General features: G+C 39.6%; 1 protein-coding gene and 1 pseudogene across 3 annotated transcripts in view; both read left to right on the top strand.

Annotated features, from left to right (window-relative positions):
- ATAD2B (ATPase family AAA domain containing 2B) overlaps positions 1-21,119 on the top strand; it is a 230,279-nt gene that overhangs the window by 51,260 nt on the left and 157,900 nt on the right. For all 3 annotated transcript variants that reach the window (XR_004428482.1, XM_033176396.1, XM_033176395.1), the window contains exons 9-13: positions 5,198-5,296; positions 7,027-7,138; positions 10,038-10,153; positions 11,421-11,595; positions 17,552-17,640. Coding sequence is in view for 2 of the 3 variants with exons in the window: in XM_033176396.1 (XP_033032287.1) it covers positions 5,198-5,296; positions 7,027-7,138; positions 10,038-10,153; positions 11,421-11,595; positions 17,552-17,640 (591 nt within the window). In the remaining variant the exon portion in view is untranslated. The remainder of the gene's footprint in view (positions 1-5,197; positions 5,297-7,026; positions 7,139-10,037; positions 10,154-11,420; positions 11,596-17,551; positions 17,641-21,119) is intronic.
- LOC117062644 lies at positions 392-2,472 on the top strand (annotated as a pseudogene).

Below are 21,119 nucleotides of genomic sequence, written 5' to 3'. Positions count from 1 at the left end.
GCCCGCCACCTCGCCTGGCTAGTTTTTGTATTTTTAGTAGAGATGGGGTTTCACCGTGTTAGCCAGGATGGTCTCGATCTCCTGACCTCGTGATCTGCCCGTCTTGGCCTCCCAAAGTGCTGGGATTACAGGCTTGATTAAGCTCTTTTTTCTTTTTTTTTTTTTTTTTGAGACAGAGCCTTACTCAGTTGCCCGGGCTGGAGCGCAGTGATGTGATCTCAGCTCACTGCAACCTCTTGCCTCCTGAGTTGAAGCAATTCTCCTGGCTCAGCCTCCCCAGTAGCTGGGATTACAGGCATGCACCACCACGCCTGGCTAATTTTTGTATTTTTAGTAGATACGGGGTTTCACCATGTTGGCCAGGCTGGTCTCGAACTCCTGACCTCAAGTGATCTGCCTGCCTCAGCCTCCCAAAGTGCTGGGATTACAGGCATGAGCCACTGTGCCCAGTCCCAACTAGAATTTTGGCTTTTCAGTTATTTATTGGGAAATTATGTATACAACTCTTTTTGTTGTGTTACTGTTATTTGTATAACACTTAACAGTGTTACAGATCTAACAATACATTGTTGGAATTATTACTTTATATGATTTAATGGCTTTTACTGAAGCTACGAGAAGAAATATTAGCAAGTACAGTTGGCCCTTTTTAGCCACAGGTTCTGTATCTGTGAATGCAACCAACCATGCCTCGAAAATATTCGAGGAAAAACCCCAACAATACAACAACAAAAAATACAGCTTGATGACTATTTACATAGCCTATGTGTTGTATTAGGTATTATAATTAATTTAGAGATGATTTAAAGTATACAAGAGGTAACTCTTAAATTAAGTCTTTGATAAATTTTCAAATAAAGTGTATGGGAGGATGTGTGTAGGCCATTTGCAATGTGCAAACACTATACCATTTTTATGTAAGGGACTTAAGCATACTTGGATTTTGGTATTCACAAGGGTCCTGGAACCATTCCCCTGTAGATACTAAGGGATGACTGTATATGTTTATAGGTATTGTTAACTTCTAAATTTATTTACCATTTTTGGTTCTCTTTATTTTTTCTTATGCATTCAGTTTACTATCTGAAGTCATTTCCTTAGACGAATACAACTTTTCTTCCACCAACTTCCTTCTGTGCTGTTACTGGCAAATTAATTACATTTCTGTAAATTATAGACCCAATACACACATAAACTTGGGAACTTTCCTGATGGGGAGGAAGAAGTAGAGGAGAGGATAAATACCAAAATTGCAAAGAATAAGTAGATAATTTTTGCAACTATCTTCCTGGAGAATTGGGAAGTATCAAAAATTGATGCAGGGCCTCCCTTGTCTGCCACCATGGCCGCCTACAAACTGGTGCTGATCCGGCCCAGCAAGAGCACCTGGAACCTGGAGAACTGCTTCAGCGGCTGGTACAATGCCAGCATGAGCCCGATGGGCCACGAGGAGGTGAAGAGTTGCAGGCAGGCGCTGCGAGATGCTGGCTATGAGTTTGACATCTGTTTCACTTCAGTGCAGAAGAGAGCAATCTGGACCCTCTGGACAGTGCTAGATGCCATTGATCAGATATGGTTGCCTGTAGTGAGGACTTGGTGCCTCAATGAGCGGCACTATGGGGGTCTGATTGGTCTCAATAAAGCAGAAACTGCTGCAAAGCATGGTGAGGCCCAGGTGAAGATCTGGAGGCTCTCCTATGATATTCCACCACCTCCAGTGGAGCCTGACCATCCTTTCTACAGCAACATTAGTAAGGATCGCAGACCTCAGAGAGGATCAGCTACCCTCCTGTGAGAGTCTGAAGGACTCTCGGCCGGGCGCGGTGGCTCAAGCCTGTAATCCCAGCACTTTGGGAGGCCGAGACGGGCGGATCACTAGGTCAGGAGATCGAGACCATCCTGGCTAACACGGTGAAACCCCGTCTCTACTAAAAATACAAAAACTAGCCAGGCGAGGTGGCGGGCGCCTGTAGTCCCAGCTACTTGGGAGGCTGAGGCAGGAGAATGGCATAAACCCGGGAGGCGGAGCTTGCAGTGAGCTGAGATCTGGCCACTGCACTCCAGTCCGGGCGACAGAGCGAGACTCCGCCTCAAAAAAAAAAAAAAAAAAAGAGTCTGAAGGACTCTCGAAGCCAGAGCTCTGCCCTTTTGGAATGAAGAAATAGTTCCCCTCCTTAGGGGAAAAGGTACTGATTGTGGCCCATGGCAACAGCCTCCAGGGCATTGTGAAACATTTGGAGGGTCTCTCTGAAGAGGCTGTCATGGAGCTGAACCTGCCGACTGGTATTCCCATTGTCTGTGAATTTGACAAGAACTTGAAGACCATCAGGTGCATGCAGTTCCTGGGGGATGAAGAGACTGTGCGTAAAGCCATGGATGCTGTGGCTCCCTGCTGTTAGCTATGATCATGCCACTACTCTCCAGCCTGGGTGACAAGAGTGAGACCTTCCATCTAAAAACAAGAAAACAGAAACAGGCTGGGCACAGTGGCTCATGCCTGTAATCCCAGCAATTTGGGAGGCTAAGATAGGCGAATCATGAGGTCAGGAGTTGGAGACCAGTCTGGCCAACATAGTGAAACCCTGTCTCTACTAAAAATGTAAAAATTAGCTGGGCATGGTGGTGTGTGCCTGTAATCCCAGCTACTTGGGAAATTGAGGCAAGAGAATTATGTGAACCCGGGAGATGGTGGTTGGCAGTGAGCCGAGATCGCGCCATTGCCCTCCACCCAGCCTGGGCGACAACGCGAGATTCCGTCTCAAAAAAAAAGAAAGCAAAAACAAAAAAAATTTTCCTCTTACCCCACAAAAAATGGATGCAGAAGGTAATGAAAGGATTCCGATTATTAGAGAAGGAGCAGGAGGTGGGTTAAACATCTTAAGGAGAAGTTGAGAAAATCTGGGTCGCTAATGGGACATGTGGGCATTGTAGTGGAGTACTGATGCACAGATTTTGGGACATCTTTGAAGGCTATTTGTGCTTGAAGTAAATTACTGACAATGATTCCAGCTTGTATGGTTGTGTGGATTTTTTTTTGAGACAGAGTCTTGCACTGTTGCCCGGGCTGGAGTGCGGTGGCACGATCTCGGCTTGCTGCAACCTCTGCCTGCTGGGTTCACACCATTCTCCTGCCTCAGCCTCCCGAGTAGCTGGGACTACAGGTGCCCACCACCACACCTGGCTAATTTTTTGTATTTTTAGTAGAGACGGGGTTTCACCATGTTAGCCAGGATGATCTCGATCTCCTGACCTTGTGATCTGCCCGCCTCGGCCTCCCAAAGTGCTGGGATTACAGGCATGAGCCACCACGCCTCGCTGGTTGTGTGGATTTTCATTAGTCTGTTCAGCATTCTACTTTTATTACTTGGATTGGTACAGAGTTGAAATTTAGCAAGTATAATGGAAGGAAAAGGAGACAGAGTCAGGTAGGAAGATTAAAAACTGAAGTAATAGCTTTTCCTGTGAGTCTTGACAGAAAATTAATTAAGCTTCGAAGGGAGTTGACTCTGAGTCAGTAGGTGCTCAGGTATAGTAGGCCTTGATGAGTTGAAAGTTGGTATGTTAGGAGGTTATGTTCAGAAAGTAGGCCATAACATTTTAAAATTGCAGAGGTGGAGAGCAGTTCATGCGGTAACAAGATCTGAGGTAAGATCATGGCAAATGTTTTTTTTTTTTTCAGTAAAGCAGAGCTGAGGGTGATTAAATGGCTAGGCAGGTGGTAAGTGAAACCTAGGTAGGGATGGAGAAAAAGACAGGATGAAGGACATTTACAGGGAGTGTGGCTAGGACTCAATGGCAATGATTATGTAGTGGGCAAAAAGGGATTTAGGATGATTTTTGAGGGTTTTTTTTTTTTTTTTTAATAAATTACTGGTTAGTGGAACTGCTAACTGAATATACAGTTTAAGAGAAGTGGTTGAAGCATTTGATTTGGATATGATGAACTCAGTTGGAACACTTTGTGAGCACATAGTTTTGTTGTGGTTTTATTATAGTATTTTTTTAGGTTTCTTAGAGATGTCATGAGTTATACTAATAATCTGGCATTCAGTAAGTATTATTTCTCCTTTGTGATGACTTTAGCCTGGCATATTACCTAATCTCTCCATAGTAGTCCTGGTTATAAACTACTTTTTTCTTCAAAATATTTTATGTATGTTATAAGAAGTTCAAACAGGATGGAACTATCTTAAGTGGAAAGTTAAAGCCCTTGTCCTCTGTAATCCGGTGTATTATTTTTCTTTTGTTCTTTAAATGTCTGGACTGTGACTACTTGGGAAAGATAAAATTAAGAAAAGAAAAGATAAACTTTTTTTTCTTTCTGAGAGTCTAATGTTATTTATCAAACAGTGACAGATAGTCACTAAATTTGGCTGTAATTTAAATTGGTTGCTGGCCCTGTGCAGTGGCTCATGTCTGTAACCCCAGCACTTTGGGAGTCCAAGGCAGGTAGATCACTTGAGCTCAGGAGTTTGAGACCACCTTGGGCAACATAGTAAAACCCCCTCTTTACAAAAAGTACAAAAACTAGCCAGTGTGGTGGCGGATGCCTTTAGTCCCATTTACTCAGGGGTTTGAGGTGGGAGGATCACTTGAGCCCTGGAGGTTGAGGCTGTAGTGAACCCTGGAGTGAGACACTGTCTCAAAAAAAAAAAAAAGTTGGTTACTGACTCTCTTCCTGATTTAATCTTTTTAAAAAATTTTAGGCTTCCTATTCTCCTTTTTTTTTTTTTTCCCCCCCGAGAAGGAGTCTTGCTCTGTCACCCAGGCTGGAGTGCAGTGGTGCAATCTCAGCTCACTGCAACCTCCGCCTCCCCGGTTCAAGCGATTCTCCTTCCTCAGCCTCCCGAGTAGCTGGGATTACGGGTGCCTACCCCGCGCCTGGCTAATTTTTGTGTTTTTAGTAGAGATGGGGTTTCACCATGTTGGCCAGGCTGGTCTTGAACTCCTGAACTCATGATCTGCCCACCTCGACTGCCCAAAGTCCTGGGATTGCAGGCCTTTTTTTTTTTTTTTCCTGCAGAACTTATTGCTTCATGTAATTGCTACATGAAGAACTTATACTTCATGTAAACTGTATGAGGGTACAAATCTTAATAAATATTTGCTGATTGAATTTCCTCTGAGCTATTACAGTGTGTTTTAAAAAGTTGTTTGCTATTATAATGGTTTTAAGGATTTTACTCTCTTTAAATAGGAGAAAGAAGCATGCCATTCATAGTAGTGACACAACTTCTTCTGATGAGGAACGCTTTGAAAGAAGGAAATCAAAGAGCATGGCAAGAGCAAGAAATAGGTTAGTAAAATTTTTTTCCATGGTAGAAAAAAGGAAAAATAAGCTTTTTTTGAATGATTTTCTTATCTCTATTGGCATTTTGCTAACATTGATATTCAACACATATTTTAGACTAGATTAAGACATTGACTTGGTTTCCAGTTAGTTTTTCTTCCAATAGAAATCTAACCTTGGGAAATTTAGTCTGAAATTACTTAGTCTGAAAGTACTTATGATAAAATAATTTGTGGAGAGGGAAAGTAAGGAGAGCTAAGGGAAACAGGCCAACCTATATGGCAGTATCTATCTTTTCCTCTGTACCTCCTCTCTAATCTAAATCCATTTAATGGGGTTGATTTTAGGTACTTATAATGATTACAGTATTATAGCAGTCAGGTTAAGACATGGTTTCTAATAGAATTATCTCAGGAGACCTTGGATTTTTATTGGAAAAATTTATTTTGTTTTTGTTGTTGGTTGAACAAGTGCCTATGGTGATCTTTGCCTAACTAGGGTAACTAACTGATCACTGTTGGGCTCACTAAAACCTCAAAGAATTTTCATTGGAGGAGTAAATAACTAAAGTGTCAAATTATTATTTATTGTAGAAATACCAAGTTTTCCGTTAGCAGGTCTTGGAAACAAGTTTGGATTGATTAGATTGTATACTAAAAAAGAATTTCTCATGTGAATGATGGAAAGAAAATGAGAAAAATACAAGTTTAAATAAAAGAATTTATGCTTATTTAATCCGAACTGTTCTGATAATCTCCTTTGATAATATATTTTTATAAATTAGGATTCAGAAATATCAATGAAGTTACATTCATTATAGATGCTAGACTTTTTTGAGCCTGTTAATGCCATTGTTTGGTGTTTACCCAAGGTTAAAAGAGGAAGTTGAGTATATTCATTTATGGAAATTAAATAATGTAATATATTAAATAATGTGTTAAATAATGTAATATAGAGATCTCTCTTAAGGTAGTTACACAAAAGATGAAGCTTAGTATTCAAGATGTGATCGCTAATTGGTTTTTTTTTTTGAACAAAAGGGAAAGACAGTTTTTTCAATCATGTAACTGAGTAGACATATTCATGTAATATCTGAGGATAGATTTAAATATTATAATAAAGGTTGGGCTGGTCGCTTATGCCTGTAATCCCAGCATTTTAGGAGGCTGAGCCTAGGAATTTGAGACCAGCCTAGGCAACATAGTGAGACCTTGTCTGTATAAAAAATCAGCCAGGTGTAGTGGTGCCTGTCTGTAGTTCAGCTATTTGGAAGGCTGGGGTGGGAGGATCACTTGAGCCCAGGAGGTTGAGGCTGTAGTGAGCTATGATTGCACCACTGCACTCCATGCTGGGCAACAGAGTGAGACCTTGTCTCAGTCAGTCAATAGCTTGATTTTATTTTAATCCCATATATTATAGTACATACAGGTTTATTTTTATAGTTGTATGACATGGGATAATCAGTTATGTTAAGATATTTTCCTAAAATGGAATAGATTGGGCTCTTTGGGCAAATAGATTAACAATCTTGTTTGCTTTATCTAGTGAGTAACTTAATTTTTGGCCTTTGACAAGAATGTAAGAAAAGTAGAGTAAAAGAATGAAATTCTTTGATATTATTTTCTGGGTTATGAGAAAAAGGAGAAAGATGAAGACATCAAAGAATGTAAACTTATTTTAACGTTAAAAATGTGAAACTTTTAATGCAACTTCACTTGCACTTTTATAAATTTCAGGTGTTTGCCTATGAACTTCAGAGCAGAGGACTTAGCTAGCGGTATTCTCCGAGAACGAGTAAAAGTGGGTGCAAGCTTGGCTGATGTTGATCCAATGAACATTGATAAATCAGTAAGTTTTGTAAATGTTTTTCTAGAAGTTTTCTTTTTTTTTAAGCTTTTTTCTTGTTTCTAAAGCAGCACATAGTAGAACTAAAAAATTCAGATATGACAGTATTAATGTTTCAAGGTATATGTTTTGAAACCTAAGAACCCTAGCCACATGTGGTTCTTAGTCACGTATTTTCATTTCAGTGTTACTGGAATATGTAACAGGTAAGAAATGGGGCTGAGAAGGTTATAAGGGGCAAGGCTTCATAAACCATGATGAACAATGGGCTATTGTTGAAATTGCCTAGTTTCATGATTTTGTGTTTTGGGTAGATCACTCTGGCTATGATATAGTTAATGAATTTGGGGTAAGCAAGGCTGGCATTAGGGAGACTGGATGTTCCTGTAGTCTAGTAATCTGGGGTAGTGGTCATGGTAGAAAGTAGGATAATGATTTGAAGAAGTAAATGGGTTTGAAAGAATTGAGGATTGAATTCAGAAATGACAGAATTTGGTGAATTAATTCCTTTCTGGCAATGAGGGAAAAGTACAACTTGAGAGTATTACCCAGGTTTCTAGCTTAGGTGACTAGGTAGATAATGGATAGTCTGGGTGGAAAATGGCTTGATTCTCTGAGTAGGGAACATAAGAAGAGGAATAAATGTTTTAGGCAGGAAGATGATTTAATTAGTTGTATTTAACTAATACATGTTTAGGTATCTGAGGTATACTACAAGTGAAAGCACCTTGTAGGTAATTGGTTATTTAGATTTGGCATTAAGGAGGAATATCTGGACTAGAAATTCAGATACGGGTCATCAATATAAAGAGTGGTGGTGAAGTCACTTTGGGAAATGGATGATTGATCACACCTGGGGAAGGTATGTAGGACAAAAACAGACATAAGACTTGGAGGACATGGTAGATTCTTTCTCATTGTGAGTAGTATCTTATTTTGGGGGGATATTTTGAAATAAGGTTACTGCATAACCAAGAGCTTACTTGATATATATATTTTTTGTTCCTAAAAAACTTTCTATACAATGTAGTTTAAGTGATTTTCATAGAGGGATTTAAAATAAGTTATCAAATAGAATTGCATATATACTTGAAGATGAAATTTTAACTATCTCTAATCTGAAGTCATAGAGGAAAATACTTGTCTTACTTTATTAACCAGGCCCTAAGGAAATATTAGAGTATTACATATGATCAGAATCCCATTTCTAATAGTGCGTCTTCTCAGAAGACCTTACCTAATGATCTTTGCTTAATTGGCTTACCAGCACTTTACTCTTTTGAATCTAGTTAGTTTTATTTCTTTTTTGTCGTTTAAAAAATTTTTTCTTCATTTTTATTTTCCTTTCATTTATTTTCATCTATCCATTTACAGATGAATCTAGTAAACTTTAGATGTCTCTGCCAAAGCAGAGTGAATTCTTTCTCCTTTTTTTTTTTGAGACTTAGTTTTGCTCTTGTTGCCCAGGATGGAATACAATGGTGCAATCTCAGCTTACTGCAACCTCCACCTCCCGGGTTCAAGCAATTCTCCTGCCTCAGCCTCCCGAGTAGCTGGGATTACAAGCATGCACCACCATGCCTGGCAATTTTTGTATTTTTTTAAGTAGAAATAGAGTTTCTCCATGTTGGTCAGGCTAGTCTCGAACTCCCAAGCTCAGGTGATCTGCCTGCCTCGGCCTCCCAAAGTGCTGGGATTACAGGCGTGAGCTACCACGCCAGACCACTTACTTCTTTAAAATTTAGCTTCTCTTAGAATGTTTCTGTTATTTAACTTCTGTTTTTATTTTTCTGTTAATAGTTTACTTTCACTTTTTCTATCATAGTAATACTTTCGTTGTAAAACATTTTCAAGTACCATAACAGAATGAAGAAGCAGGGAAGAGGCAGTCACAGTTAACATTTTGGGCAAAATTTTCTTCAAACATTTTTTTTCTGTACACTTTTTTTCTTACAAAGCCTTCTAGCTATTTAAACTATTATGGGTGGGAGGAACAGTCTTTGCTGCTTCTTGTGATAGATCAGTGTTTCTAAAATCATTTTTTCATCATTGTCCCATAAAGAAGAAAAAAAGTAAATTTCTTCTGACTAGAGAAGTTAAATGTTAAAGAATAAGATTTTGTCAGGTAACATTGACCTTGGGAGGGCTACAAACTATTGTAAATAGCTAAGATTATTTCTTGCCCTATCCCTGAACCAGTTTTTGCCCCTGTGAGGACAATATTGCCCCCTTCTGCGAATATATGTACAAAATAATTATATATTTTTAAAGCCATTTAAACTTTTTTTTTTTTTTTTGAGGCAGAGTTTTACTCTTGTTGCCCAGGTTATAGTGCAGTGGTGCGATCTTGGCTCACTGCAACCTCCGCCTCCCAGGAGCAAGCGATTCTCTTGCCTCAGACTCCCAAGTAGCTGGGATTACAGGCGTGCGCCACCATGTCCAGCTAATTTTTGTATTTTTAGTAGAGACAGGGTTTCACCATGTTGATCAGACTGGTCTCAAACTCCTGACCTCAGGTGATCCGCCCACCTCGGGCTCCCAAAGTGCTGGGATTACAGGTGTGAGCCACTGTGCCCGGCCCATTAGAACCCGGTATGATGTAAAAATTGTATGTGTTAGTGTAATATAAAAATCTCCTATAGATACCCATTAAAGTTTTATGTTGGGAATTAATCCTGGTTCTGAGTTACTAGATTAAATAATGGTAGCTTAATTTGCCTGAACTCAAATGCAACCTTGGATTTTATTGTTAGCCTTATTTTTCTATACTTATTTATAGTTATGTTTAAAAGCTTCTGCTAAAGGCATATATTTCTGAATCGTAAGACTCTTTTATAAATTTTAAAAATTTTATAAAACATATAAAACTGTTTTATATCAAATTTTCCCTCTTCTTTCCAAGGTACGGTTTGATAGCATAGGTGGATTGAGCCATCATATTCATGCACTAAAGGAAATGGTAGTATTCCCACTTTTATATCCAGAAATTTTTGAAAAGTTTAAAATTCAGCCTCCAAGGTAAGCAATGTCATAGATGTTTATTATTGTTATTACTGTTACTTTCTCAAATGTTGAGTAAATTACTATAAATATAAATATTTGATATATATTTATTTGATGTGTCCTAGCAATGACAGTTAGAAATGAAATGTTATTGTTTAGGGTCCAGAGGCCATGGAACTAAGTATGTTCTTGAAGTTTACATCTCAGGGTTTAAGTCAGGCACTCGATAAGATTCTTTCTGTGGGCCCTAAATACATAACCAGATTGCCCAGATGGATTTTTCTGAATTTGGCTCCCAGTGCATCGAGTTTGATGCTGTATGTTATTTACTCTTGGAAGCACAGTTTTATTGATGTGTTTCTTTGACTTGATGATGGAGTATTTTTGAAATAGGGTGAGCTTGATAATTTATTTTTAGGAACAGATTGTGCCTGATCATGAGGTGGATAGCTGGTGAACTATTAGAAAAGGCTGAGAAATTATGTTAAAGAAGATTGGGCAGAATAGAATATTCTGGCTGGGCACAGTGGCTCAAACCTGTAATCCCAGTACTTTGGGATGCCGAGGTGGGTGGATCACCTGAGATCAGGAATTCAACACCAGCCTGGCCAACATGGTGAATGAAACCTCGTCTCTACTGAAAATACAAAAATTAGCTGGGGGTGGTGTTGTGCACCTGGAATCCCAGCTACTCGGGAGGCTGAGGCATCAGAACCATTTGAACCCAGGAAGTAGAGGTTGTAGTGAGCCGAGATCTTGCCTGGGTGACAGAGTGACACTCCATCTCAAAAAAAAAAAAAAAGAGAATATTCTGAAGATACACATCTAGGCTATTAGATTTAAACTGATAAATGTCTGTTTTCTTTAAGGAGGCACTTTTTATTCAGATTTGGTTGTAGTTTATTTTTCATGTTTTTAAGGATATGGAAAATCTTATTAAAGAGTCATTTAAATCTATCTTTATACATTCCTTTTGAGTATTTCTACATTATTTATTCTAAAGATGTGAAATTTCTGGGTCATAGGGAAACACATTTAAAATTTCTGTATATCTTGCCAAATTACTCTGTACTTTATTTCTTGTCTGCCAAAGCTTGGTGACTTAAGGACTTAGCAAAGTAAAACTTTTGTCTATATACTGGAAAAAGCTTTATCAATGTCTAATAATTATACTTCAATACAAAATTGTATGGGAGGGAGGAACATTTTAAAAAATTGGTTATCAGCATTGATGATAATATAATTTACACTTCTTGATTTTTTAATTTTTTTATTCTTCTAGGGGCTGTTTGTTTTATGGCCCTCCTGGCACAGGTAAAACCTTGGTTGCCAGAGCATTAGCTAATGAATGCAGCCAAGGAGACAAAAAAGTGGCTTTTTTTATGCGAAAAGGAGCAGATTGTTTGAGCAAGTGGGTTGGTGAATCTGAAAGGCAACTTAGGCTTCTTTTTGATCAGGTAAGAGAAATTATCTAATTCAAGAGTCTTTCCTGTTCTGTTCTATTCTGTTCTTTTCTTTCTTTTTTTCTTTTTAGAGACAGAGCCTCTCTCTTTTACCCAGGCTGGAGTCAGTACAATAGTGTGATCTCGTCTCACTATAGTCTCGACATCCAGGGCTCTGGCAATTCTCCTGCATCAGTCCCTACCCCAGTAGCCTGAATTACAAGTGTGTGTCACCATGCCTGGCTAATTTTTGTATTTTTTATAGAGGTGGCGTTTCACCACGTTGGCCAGGCTGGTCTCGAACTCCTGGGCTCAAGCAGTCCGCCTGCTGAGAATATTTTCTTCAGAATGTTTAATACATTTAATCTACATATACAAACTGTTTACGAGGAAGCATTTTTTCCATCCAATATGTTATATTTAGGATCAGTAATCTGTGATTGTATGCCTTAGAAGTATTTAATGGCAGTTTCACTAGTACTTTTGAATATTTATGATGGCTCATAAAACATTTATTGAGGTCCCTACCAGGTATATAATACCAAGTTAGGTGCTTTAGAGAACACAGGATATAACATATATATTGCTAGATTATAATCCAATTGAGAAACTACAACAGGCATAAAAACTTAAGTGTCTGTGCAAGAAATCTCACAAAGCAGTGTGTTATTTTCATGAGTTGTAAATACGGTACTATAAGAATTCAGACATGAGTGAATGCTTTTAAAAGGCAGAGTAAGGTCAATAAATATCATGTAGACTATGTCTACTATTTATTTGTAACAAAAACTTTAAAGATGTTATTTCCTATATGTTGTAAGAATTATTCCAGCTGGGCACAGTGACTCACACCTGTAATCCCAATGTTTTAAGAGGCCACGGCAGATGGATTGCATGAGCCCAGGAGTTCAAGGCCGCAGTGAGCAATTATGACACCACTGCACTACAGTCTGGGCAATAGAGTGAGACTCTGTCTCTCAAAAAAAAAAAAAAATTAAAAATCAGTCCCTATATAAATTCACTTTTGATGGTTTGAGTTAGTGAAGGATGCCATTCATATTTGGCAATGCAGCATATATTTGATTATGTCTGAGAAAATACGTATGAAATAAATAACTTCAAGCATTGAGCACCCATTACTAAGATGGTGTGATGAAAGTCCTTTGTAATTGGTAAAGTACTTCACTTTTTTTTTTTTTTTTTTTGAAAGGGTTGCACTTTGTCACCCAGGCTGGAGTGCAGGGATGTGATTATAGGTCACTGCAACCTCAAACTCCTGGGCTCAAGTGATCTTCTGGCTTTGGCCTCTCTAGGTAGAACTACAGGTGTGCACTGCCACACTTGCCGTATTTTTAACTTTTTGGAAAGACAGGGTCTCAAGGTGTTGCCTAGGCTGGTCTTGAACTCCTGGCCTTAAGCCATCCTCCCACCTTGGCCTCCCAAAGTGTTGGGATTATAGGCATGAGCCTCTGTGTCTGGCCCAATACTATTTTAAAATTATTAATAGTATCAAAAACTGCTAGGTAATGGATTTAGAAAAAGGAGTAGGTAAGATTTTTATCTTGAAGGTGTCCAGTATCTAATGGCAAGTGAAACATGCAGTCTGAATGCTTCAAGAGAATTCATTAATAATTAAACAATAAAAAATAAACATTTATAGATGAAGGAAGAATTGGCTTGGCAATGCTGGCATATTACCCAGTCAATTAATTTAAAAATTTTAAAGTTATACTTTTTAGTCGTTTCATACTGGGACTAGGGATACCTCTTGGTTTTATTTAAAACCATAGCATAAATCATACTACTCCTTTTGTCTAAATTTATTTTATTTCTGTTTCATAGTTTTCTTGGTGGGTAGGAATAGTTGAAATGTTTGCTTTATTTTTTTAAGAAAATTGCTGGTATTCCTGAAGTTTTTTTTTTTTAATGAAAGATTCTGCATTCCTAAGTTAAGGATATGGTCTATGCACGAAATGAAATGAAGGCACTACCGTGTATTGACTAAGAGAGTGGCCTTCTGTGTCACAGAAATGTTTATATTTATCTTTACCGTTGAATATAACATTAAGTAAATCAAAACATTTAATCTTTAGTGGCCTTTTTTGTGCAATAGTAGAAAGAATACCTATCTTACTAGACTATTATGAGATTTCACTGAGAGGACACAAAATATTTGAAGTAATATGCCCTACCTCCTTTTTGCAGTTCTGTGAGGGTGTAGCTGTTAAAAAAGAAAACAAAAAACAAAGCCAGCTGTTTGTTTCATGTTTTCATGTATATAAAAATAATGCTCAACATTCCCAAAGCACTGGGATTACAGGTGTGAGCCATTGCAATGGGCCATAATTCCAGTTCTTTAAACTTTTTTTCCCCAAAACCCTCATCTTGTGGTTGAATTATCTTTTTTTTTGAGACAGAGTTTCTCTCTTGTTGTCCGGGCTGGAGTGCAATGGTGTGATCTTGGCTCACTGCAACCTCCGCCTCCTGGGTTCAAGTGATTCTCCTGCCTCAGCCTCCCACGTAGCTGGGATTACAGGCATGCGCCACCACGCCCAGCTAATTTTTGTATTTTTAGTACAGACGGGGTTTCACCATGTTGGCCAGGCTAGTCTGGAACTCCTGACCTCAGGTGATCCACTTGCCGTGGCTTTCCAAAGTGCTGGGATTACAGGCATGAGCTACCATGCCCAGCCTGAATTGTCTTTCATTTCAAATTATTAGGAAACATTAAAGTTTAGTGCGTATTAGTCAGGAGAAATGGAAAATTCGTATCTCTTCCTTAGCAAACTGACTTTCCTGTAAACTGAAAGTTTGCTTTCATTTTGAAACATAAGCCACATAAATTTGAGTAAATTATATGATAAAAACTTCTCATTTGTTATATAATATTCATTCACCTTAAATCAAATTCTTTCCAGATCTAATACTTAAGTGAGAAAAATGACACTGTAAATGTACCAGATGAAAACATGGGAGAATTTTGTTTATAATCTCAGAGTAGGGAGGTCTAACTATGTAAGGGAAGATCTAGCACATAAAAAAAATTTTAAGATTCTGCATGGCAACAAAATACCTACTTCTGTTTTGTGCTGTTAGAAGATCACAGACTGTGTAATTTAGAATGAACAGTAATTTATTGACTCATAGTTCTGGAGACAAGGAAGTCCAATATCAAGGCATCTGGTCAGTGCCTTGCTGTGTCATAACATGACAGAAGACAGCATCACATAGCGGAAGGGCAAAGAGAGAGAATGCACAAGATGGGGACGAACCCACTCTCACAATAATGAATCTACTCCTTTGATGTCAGCCACATCAGTCCGTTCATGAGGGTGGAGGTCTCAAGATCTATATACTTTTTAAAGGTCCTACCTCCCAGTACCCATCACAATGGCAATTAAATTTCTTTCTTTCGCTTCGCTTCGCTCCTCTCCTCTCCTCTCCTTTTTCTTTTCTTTTCTTTTCTTTTCTCTTTTCTCTTTTCTTTTCTTTCTTGTTTTTGAGACTGAGTCTCGCTCTGTCACCCAGGCTGGAGTGCAGTGGCACAATCTTGGCTGACTGGAATTTCTGCCTCCTGGGTTCAAGCGATTCTTATGCCTCAGCCTCCTGAGTAGCTGGGATTACAGGTGCCCACCACCAGGGTTGGCAAATTTTTGTGTTTTTAGTAGAGACGGGGTTTCACCATATTGGCCAGGCTGGTCTTGAACTCCTGACCTCAAGTGATCTGCCTGCCTCGACCTCCCAAAGTGCTGGGATTACAGGCATGAGCCACCAGGCCGGGCCGGCAATTAAATTTCAACATGAGTTTTGGAGGGGACAAACTCAAACCATAGCAATACTAATTCAAAAGATTAGTGATACTCTTTGCAGAAAAATATTTGCATTTCCTTTTACAGACAGAGATTCACCTTTAAAATAAATAAATAAACCCGGGCAACATGGTGAAACCCTGTCTCTATAAAAATACAAAAATTAGCCAGATGTGTTGGCATGGACCTGTAGTCCTAGCTACTTAGGAGGCTGAGGCGGGAGAATTGATGAATTGATTGAGCTAGCGGGTGGAGGCTGAGGTAAGCTGTGATTACATCACTGCACTCCAGCCTGGGTGAGAGAGTGAAACCCTGTCTCAAAATAAATAAATAAATAAATAAATAAATAAATAGCTTCTAGAACTCACTAAGCAAAAGACTAGTGGTCTTGTGAAGTGATGGGCAACATAGGAAAAGCAATATAAATGACTTTTATGGATATATAACATATTCATCTTGTAAATAATAATTGAAAATAAAATGAGATAGCATTCTTTATCCTAAAAAATTAGCAAAGGTCAGTAAGTTTGATAATACATTGCTGGTGAGCACCCTTAAATATTGCTGGTTAGAGGGTAAAATGGTACTTCAGTGGATGGCAATTTGCAAATATCTAACTAGATTAGAAATGACACATGCCTTCTGAGCCAGTAGTTCTACTTTTAGGATTTATTACATTAAAATGTTTATACTCATATGAAATGGTAAATACAGTTATTTCTTTACTATTATTTATTACAATATTGTTGCTAATAGGAAAATATTGAAAACGGCCTAAGTATCCATATGAAGGGGACAGGTTTAACTATGGCATATCCATACAGTGGGACATCATGTAGCTGTTGAAAAAGAGTGAGGCAGGCTGGGCGCAGTATCTCAGGCCTGTAATCCCAGCACATTGGCAGGCCGAGGTGGAAGGGTCACTTGAGCCCAAGAGTTTGAGACCATCCTGGGCAACATAGCGAAAACCCATCTCTCCAAATATTTAAAAATTAGCTGGGTGTGTTGGTCCCTGCCTGTAGTCCTAGGTACTCTGGAGGCTGAAGCAAGAGGATTGCTTGCGTTTGAGGTTGTAGTGAGCTGTGATCATGCCACTGCACTCAAGCCTAGGTGACAGAGTAAGACCCTGTCTGAAGGAAAGAAAGAAAAAACAAAAGAATGAGACAGGTCTTTATATACTTATTTGGAAATTACTTAACATACATTGTTATATAAAAAGAATATGTAGGCTGAGTGCGGTGGCTCACGCCTGTAATCTCAACACTTTGGGAGGCTGAAGTGGGTGGATTACCTGAGGTCAGGAGTTTGAGACCAGCCTGGCCAACATGATGAAACCCTATCTCTACTAAAAATACAAAAATTAGCCAGTTATGCTGGCGCATGCCTGTAATCCCAGCTACTCGGGAGGCTGAGGCAGGAGAATCATTTGAACCTGGGAGGCGGAGGTCACAGTGAGCCAAGGTTGCACTACTGTACTCTAGCCTGGGCGACAGAGAAAGACTCTGTCTCAAAAAAAAAAAAAAAAAAAAAAAAAAACACCCAAAAAACAAAAATAAAACCTAAAATAAATAAATAAAAAGAATGTGTATAGTGTGCTATCATGTGTGTTTAAAAAATACACTTTGGTTTGTGTGTAAGTATGTTTTGTTTTGTTTTTTTTTGAGACGGAGTCTTGCTCTGTCGCCCGGGCTGGAGTGCAGTGGCCGGATCTCAGCTCACTGCAAGCTCCGCCTCCCGGGTTTACACCATTCTCCTGCCTCAGCCTCCTGAGTAGCTGGGACTACAGGCGCCCGCCACGTCGCCCGGCTAGTTTTTTGTATTTTTAGTAGAGACGGGGTTTCACCGTATTAGCCAGGATGGTCTCGATCTCCTGACCTCGTGATCCGCCTGTCTCGGCCTCCCAAAGTACTGGGATTACAGGCTTGACCACCGCGCCCAGCCTTGTGTGTAAGTATGTATGGAAGAATAAACAAACTGAAAACAAAGCTTACTGGGGGAGACATGGTTGTTAGAGACTGGGTGGTAAGATTTCCTCTTTGCTATATATTCCTTCATACTTGCTGCACGTTGTACTGTTTGCTTTTATTACCTATTAAGGAAATATAATAAATTTTAAAAATGAAAACAAATATAATAAATATCATTTGTTTTCTTTTTACTAGGCATATTTGATGAGACCTTCTATAATATTTTTTGATGAAATAGATGGATTAGCTCCAGTTCGCTCTAGCAGACAAGATCAGATCCACAGGTAATTTTTCCTTATCTGATTATCTTGAGTTCTTTTTTACCCATTGACTTGGTAGTTAGCCTTAGCTCTTAGCTAAGTGCTGTGAGGCTTACAAAGAAATTTAAAACATAATCTGTGTCTGTGAGGACTACTTCTTTCTCTTAGTACAGGGGTCAGCACACCACAGCCTGTGAGCCAAATTCAGGCCTCTGTGTGTTTTGGTAAATGAAGTTATATTGGAATACAACCATGTTCATTCCTTAAGCATTGTATGTGGTTTCTTTTGTGCTACAAGAGTAGAGTTGAGCAACTGTGATAGAGAGACCGAATGCCTTGCAAAGTTTAAAACATTTACTATGTGGGCTTTTAATTTTTTTTTTTTTTTAATTTATTTTAGAGACGAGGTCTTACTCTCTTGCCTAGGCTGGTTTTGAACTCCTGTCCTCAAACCATCCTCCTCAATCAGCCTCCTGAAGTGCTGAGATTACAGGCATGAGCCACCGTGTCCAGCCTATCTGACCTTTTACAGAAAAAGTTTTCGGATCCTAATTTAGCATAATTTTTGGGGTGTTTTTGGAGACAATCTCACCCTGTCACCCAGGCTGGAGTGCAGTGGTGCAGTCGCGGCTCACTGCAACCTCCACCTCCTGGGTTCAAGTGATTCTTGTTCCTCAGCCTTCCAAGCAGCTGGGATTACAGGCATGTGCTGCCACATCTGACTAATTTTTGTGTTTTTAGTAGAGGTGGGGGGTTTCGCCATATTGGCTAGGCTGGTCTTTAACTCCTAGCCTGAAGTGATCTGCCTGCCTCTGCCTCCCAAAGTGCTGGGATTGTAATCCTGAGCCACTGTGCGTGGCAGTAGCATAATGCTTTGAAATTTCTCCATGTAGGCTGGGCATGGTGGCTCACACCTGTAATCCCAGCACTTTGGGAGGCCGAGGTGGGCGGATCACGAGGTCAGGAGATCAAGACCATCCTGGCTAACACAGTGAAACTCCGTCTGTCCTAAAAATACAAAAAATTAGGCGGGCATGGTGGCAGGCACCTGTAGCCCCAGCTACTCGGGAGGTTGAGGCAGGAGAATGGTGTGAACCTGGGAGGCGGAGCTTGCAGTGAGCCGAGATTGCGCCACTGCACTCTAGCCTGGGTGACAGAGTGAGACTCCGTCTCAAAAAAAAAAAAGAAAAAAAATATATTTCTCCGTGTCATATATGCTTTTTTTTTTTTTTTTGAGATGGAGTCTCGCTCTGTCACCCAGGCTGGAGTGCGGTGGCTTGATCACTGCAACCTCTGCCTCCTGGGCTCAAGTGATTCTCCTGCCTCAGCCTACTGAGTAGCTGGGACTATAGGCACCCACCACCATTCCCGGCTAAGTTTTGTATTTTTAGTAGATATGGGTTTCACCATGTTGACCAGGCTGGTCTTGAACTCCGACCTCAAATGATCCGCCCACCTCAGCCTCTCAAAGTACTGGGGTTATAGGTGTGAGTTACTGTGCCTGGCCTCCATGTCATGTATGCTAATATTTTATTCTTTTTCACTCCTCAGTAGTATTCCTTAATGTATATGTGTGTGTGTATACCTCTATTTTTCAATCTACCATCTGATGGGAGATTTGTTTTGCTTTTATTTTTAGCTATTATGATAATGCTACTAGAGGTTGGGCATCCTAAATCCAAAAATCTGAAATCTGAAATGTTCCAACATTTGAAACTTTTTGAATGCTCACATGACACTCGAAGGAAATGCTCATTGAAGCTTTTTCAGTTTTGGGATTTGGGAAGCTCCACTGGTAAATATAATGCAAATATCCCAAAATCTGAAAAAGATCCCAAATTGAAATAATTCTGGTCTGAAGTTTTTTTTTTTTTTTTTTTTTTTTGGAGACGGAGTCTCACTCTGTCACCTAGGCTGGAGTGCAGTGGCGCAATCTCGGCTCACTGCAACCTCTGCCTCCCGAGTTCAAGCAATTCTCCTGTCTCAGCCTCCCAAGTAGCTGGAATTGCAGGCACACGCCACCATGCCTGGCTAATTTTTTGTATTTTTAGTAGAGATGGGGTTTCACCATATTGGCCAGGCTGGTCGCGAACTCCTGACGTTGTGATCCACCCACCTCAGGCTCCCGAAGTGGTGGGATTACAGGCATGAGCCACTGTGCCCCAAGCATTTTTAAGAGACTGGGTCTCGTTCTTTTACCTAGGCTGGAGTGCAATGGTGTGATCATACCTCTCTGTAACCTCAAATTTCTAGGCCCAAGTGATCCTACTGCCTCAGCCTCCTAAGTAGCTAGAACTATAGGTATGCACTACCCCACCTGGCTAATTTTTGTATTTTTTGTAGAGACGGAGTCTCGCTATGTTGCCCTGGTTGATTTCTGACACCTAGTCTCAAGCGAGCCCTCCATCTTGGCCTCTCAAAGCATCTCTACAAGTTTTTGTGTGGACATGTTTTCTTTTCTGTTGGGTAAATCCCTAAGAGAGGAATTTCTGGAGCCTATGGTAAATGTGTGTTTAAGTTTGTAAGGTAACACTGTATTGTTTTCCAAAGTGGTTTTACCATTTTTATTTTCCTAAAATGTATGATAATTTGAGTTGTTCCTCATCCTTGCCAACAATTGGTGTTGTTAACTGTCTTTAACTTTAGCCATCCTAGTGGGTGTACAGTAATGGATTTAATTTGCATTAATAGTAATACAAATAATATTAAGCTTTAATATTCATCCAGTAATATTGAGCATCTTTGTGTTTATTGCCCGTTTGTATATTTTCATTTGTGAAATGCCTGTTAAAATCTTTTGCCCCATTTTTTAAGACCAGAAATTAGATTCTGTGTCTTGTTGTCCTTGTATTTTTTTTTTTTTTTTGAAACAGAGTCTTGCTCTTTTGCCCTGTTGGAGTACAGTGGTGCAATCTCGGCTCACTGCAACCTCCGCACCCCAGGTTGAAGCGATTCTCCTGGCTCAGCCTCCCGAGTAGCTGGGATTACAGGCATGCGCCACCATGCCTGGCTAATTTTGTGTTTTTAGTAGAGACAGGGTTTTGCCACATTGACCAGACTGGTGTTGAACTCCTGACCTCAAGTGATCCACCTGCCTTGGCCTCCCAAAGTGCCGGGATTACAGGCATGAGACACCACCCCTGGCCCAGTCTATGTTTTGAAATTTTTTCCGATGTTGTGCTTTGTATCTTTGTTTGCTTAGTTAGGACTTTTGAAGAGTCAAGGATTTTAATTTTGATAAAGTCACCATATAGATTTTAAAAATATATCTGTGCCTTTTGTGTTCTGCTTGAGAAAAATTGCCTAAATAAGTGTGGCAATAATTTTTATTGGATATTGTCTTTGAAAATGTTAATAGTGTTAGCTTGTTTTTTTTTTTTTTTTTTTTTTTTTTTTTGAGATTAAGTCTCGCTCTTGTCCCCCAGGCTGGAGTGCGATGGCGTGATCTTGGCTCATTGCAACCTCCACCTCCCAGGTTCAAGCCATTCTCCTGCCTCAGCCCC

The sequence above is a fragment of the Trachypithecus francoisi genome, unplaced genomic scaffold (assembly GCF_009764315.1).
Source record: "Trachypithecus francoisi isolate TF-2019V2 unplaced genomic scaffold, Tfra_2.0 Lachesis_group17, whole genome shotgun sequence".
NCBI classification, from domain to species: Eukaryota; Metazoa; Chordata; class Mammalia; order Primates; family Cercopithecidae; genus Trachypithecus; species Trachypithecus francoisi.
Note: the sequence above shows the minus strand (reverse complement) of the source record. Positions and strands in the feature narration are given on the sequence as shown.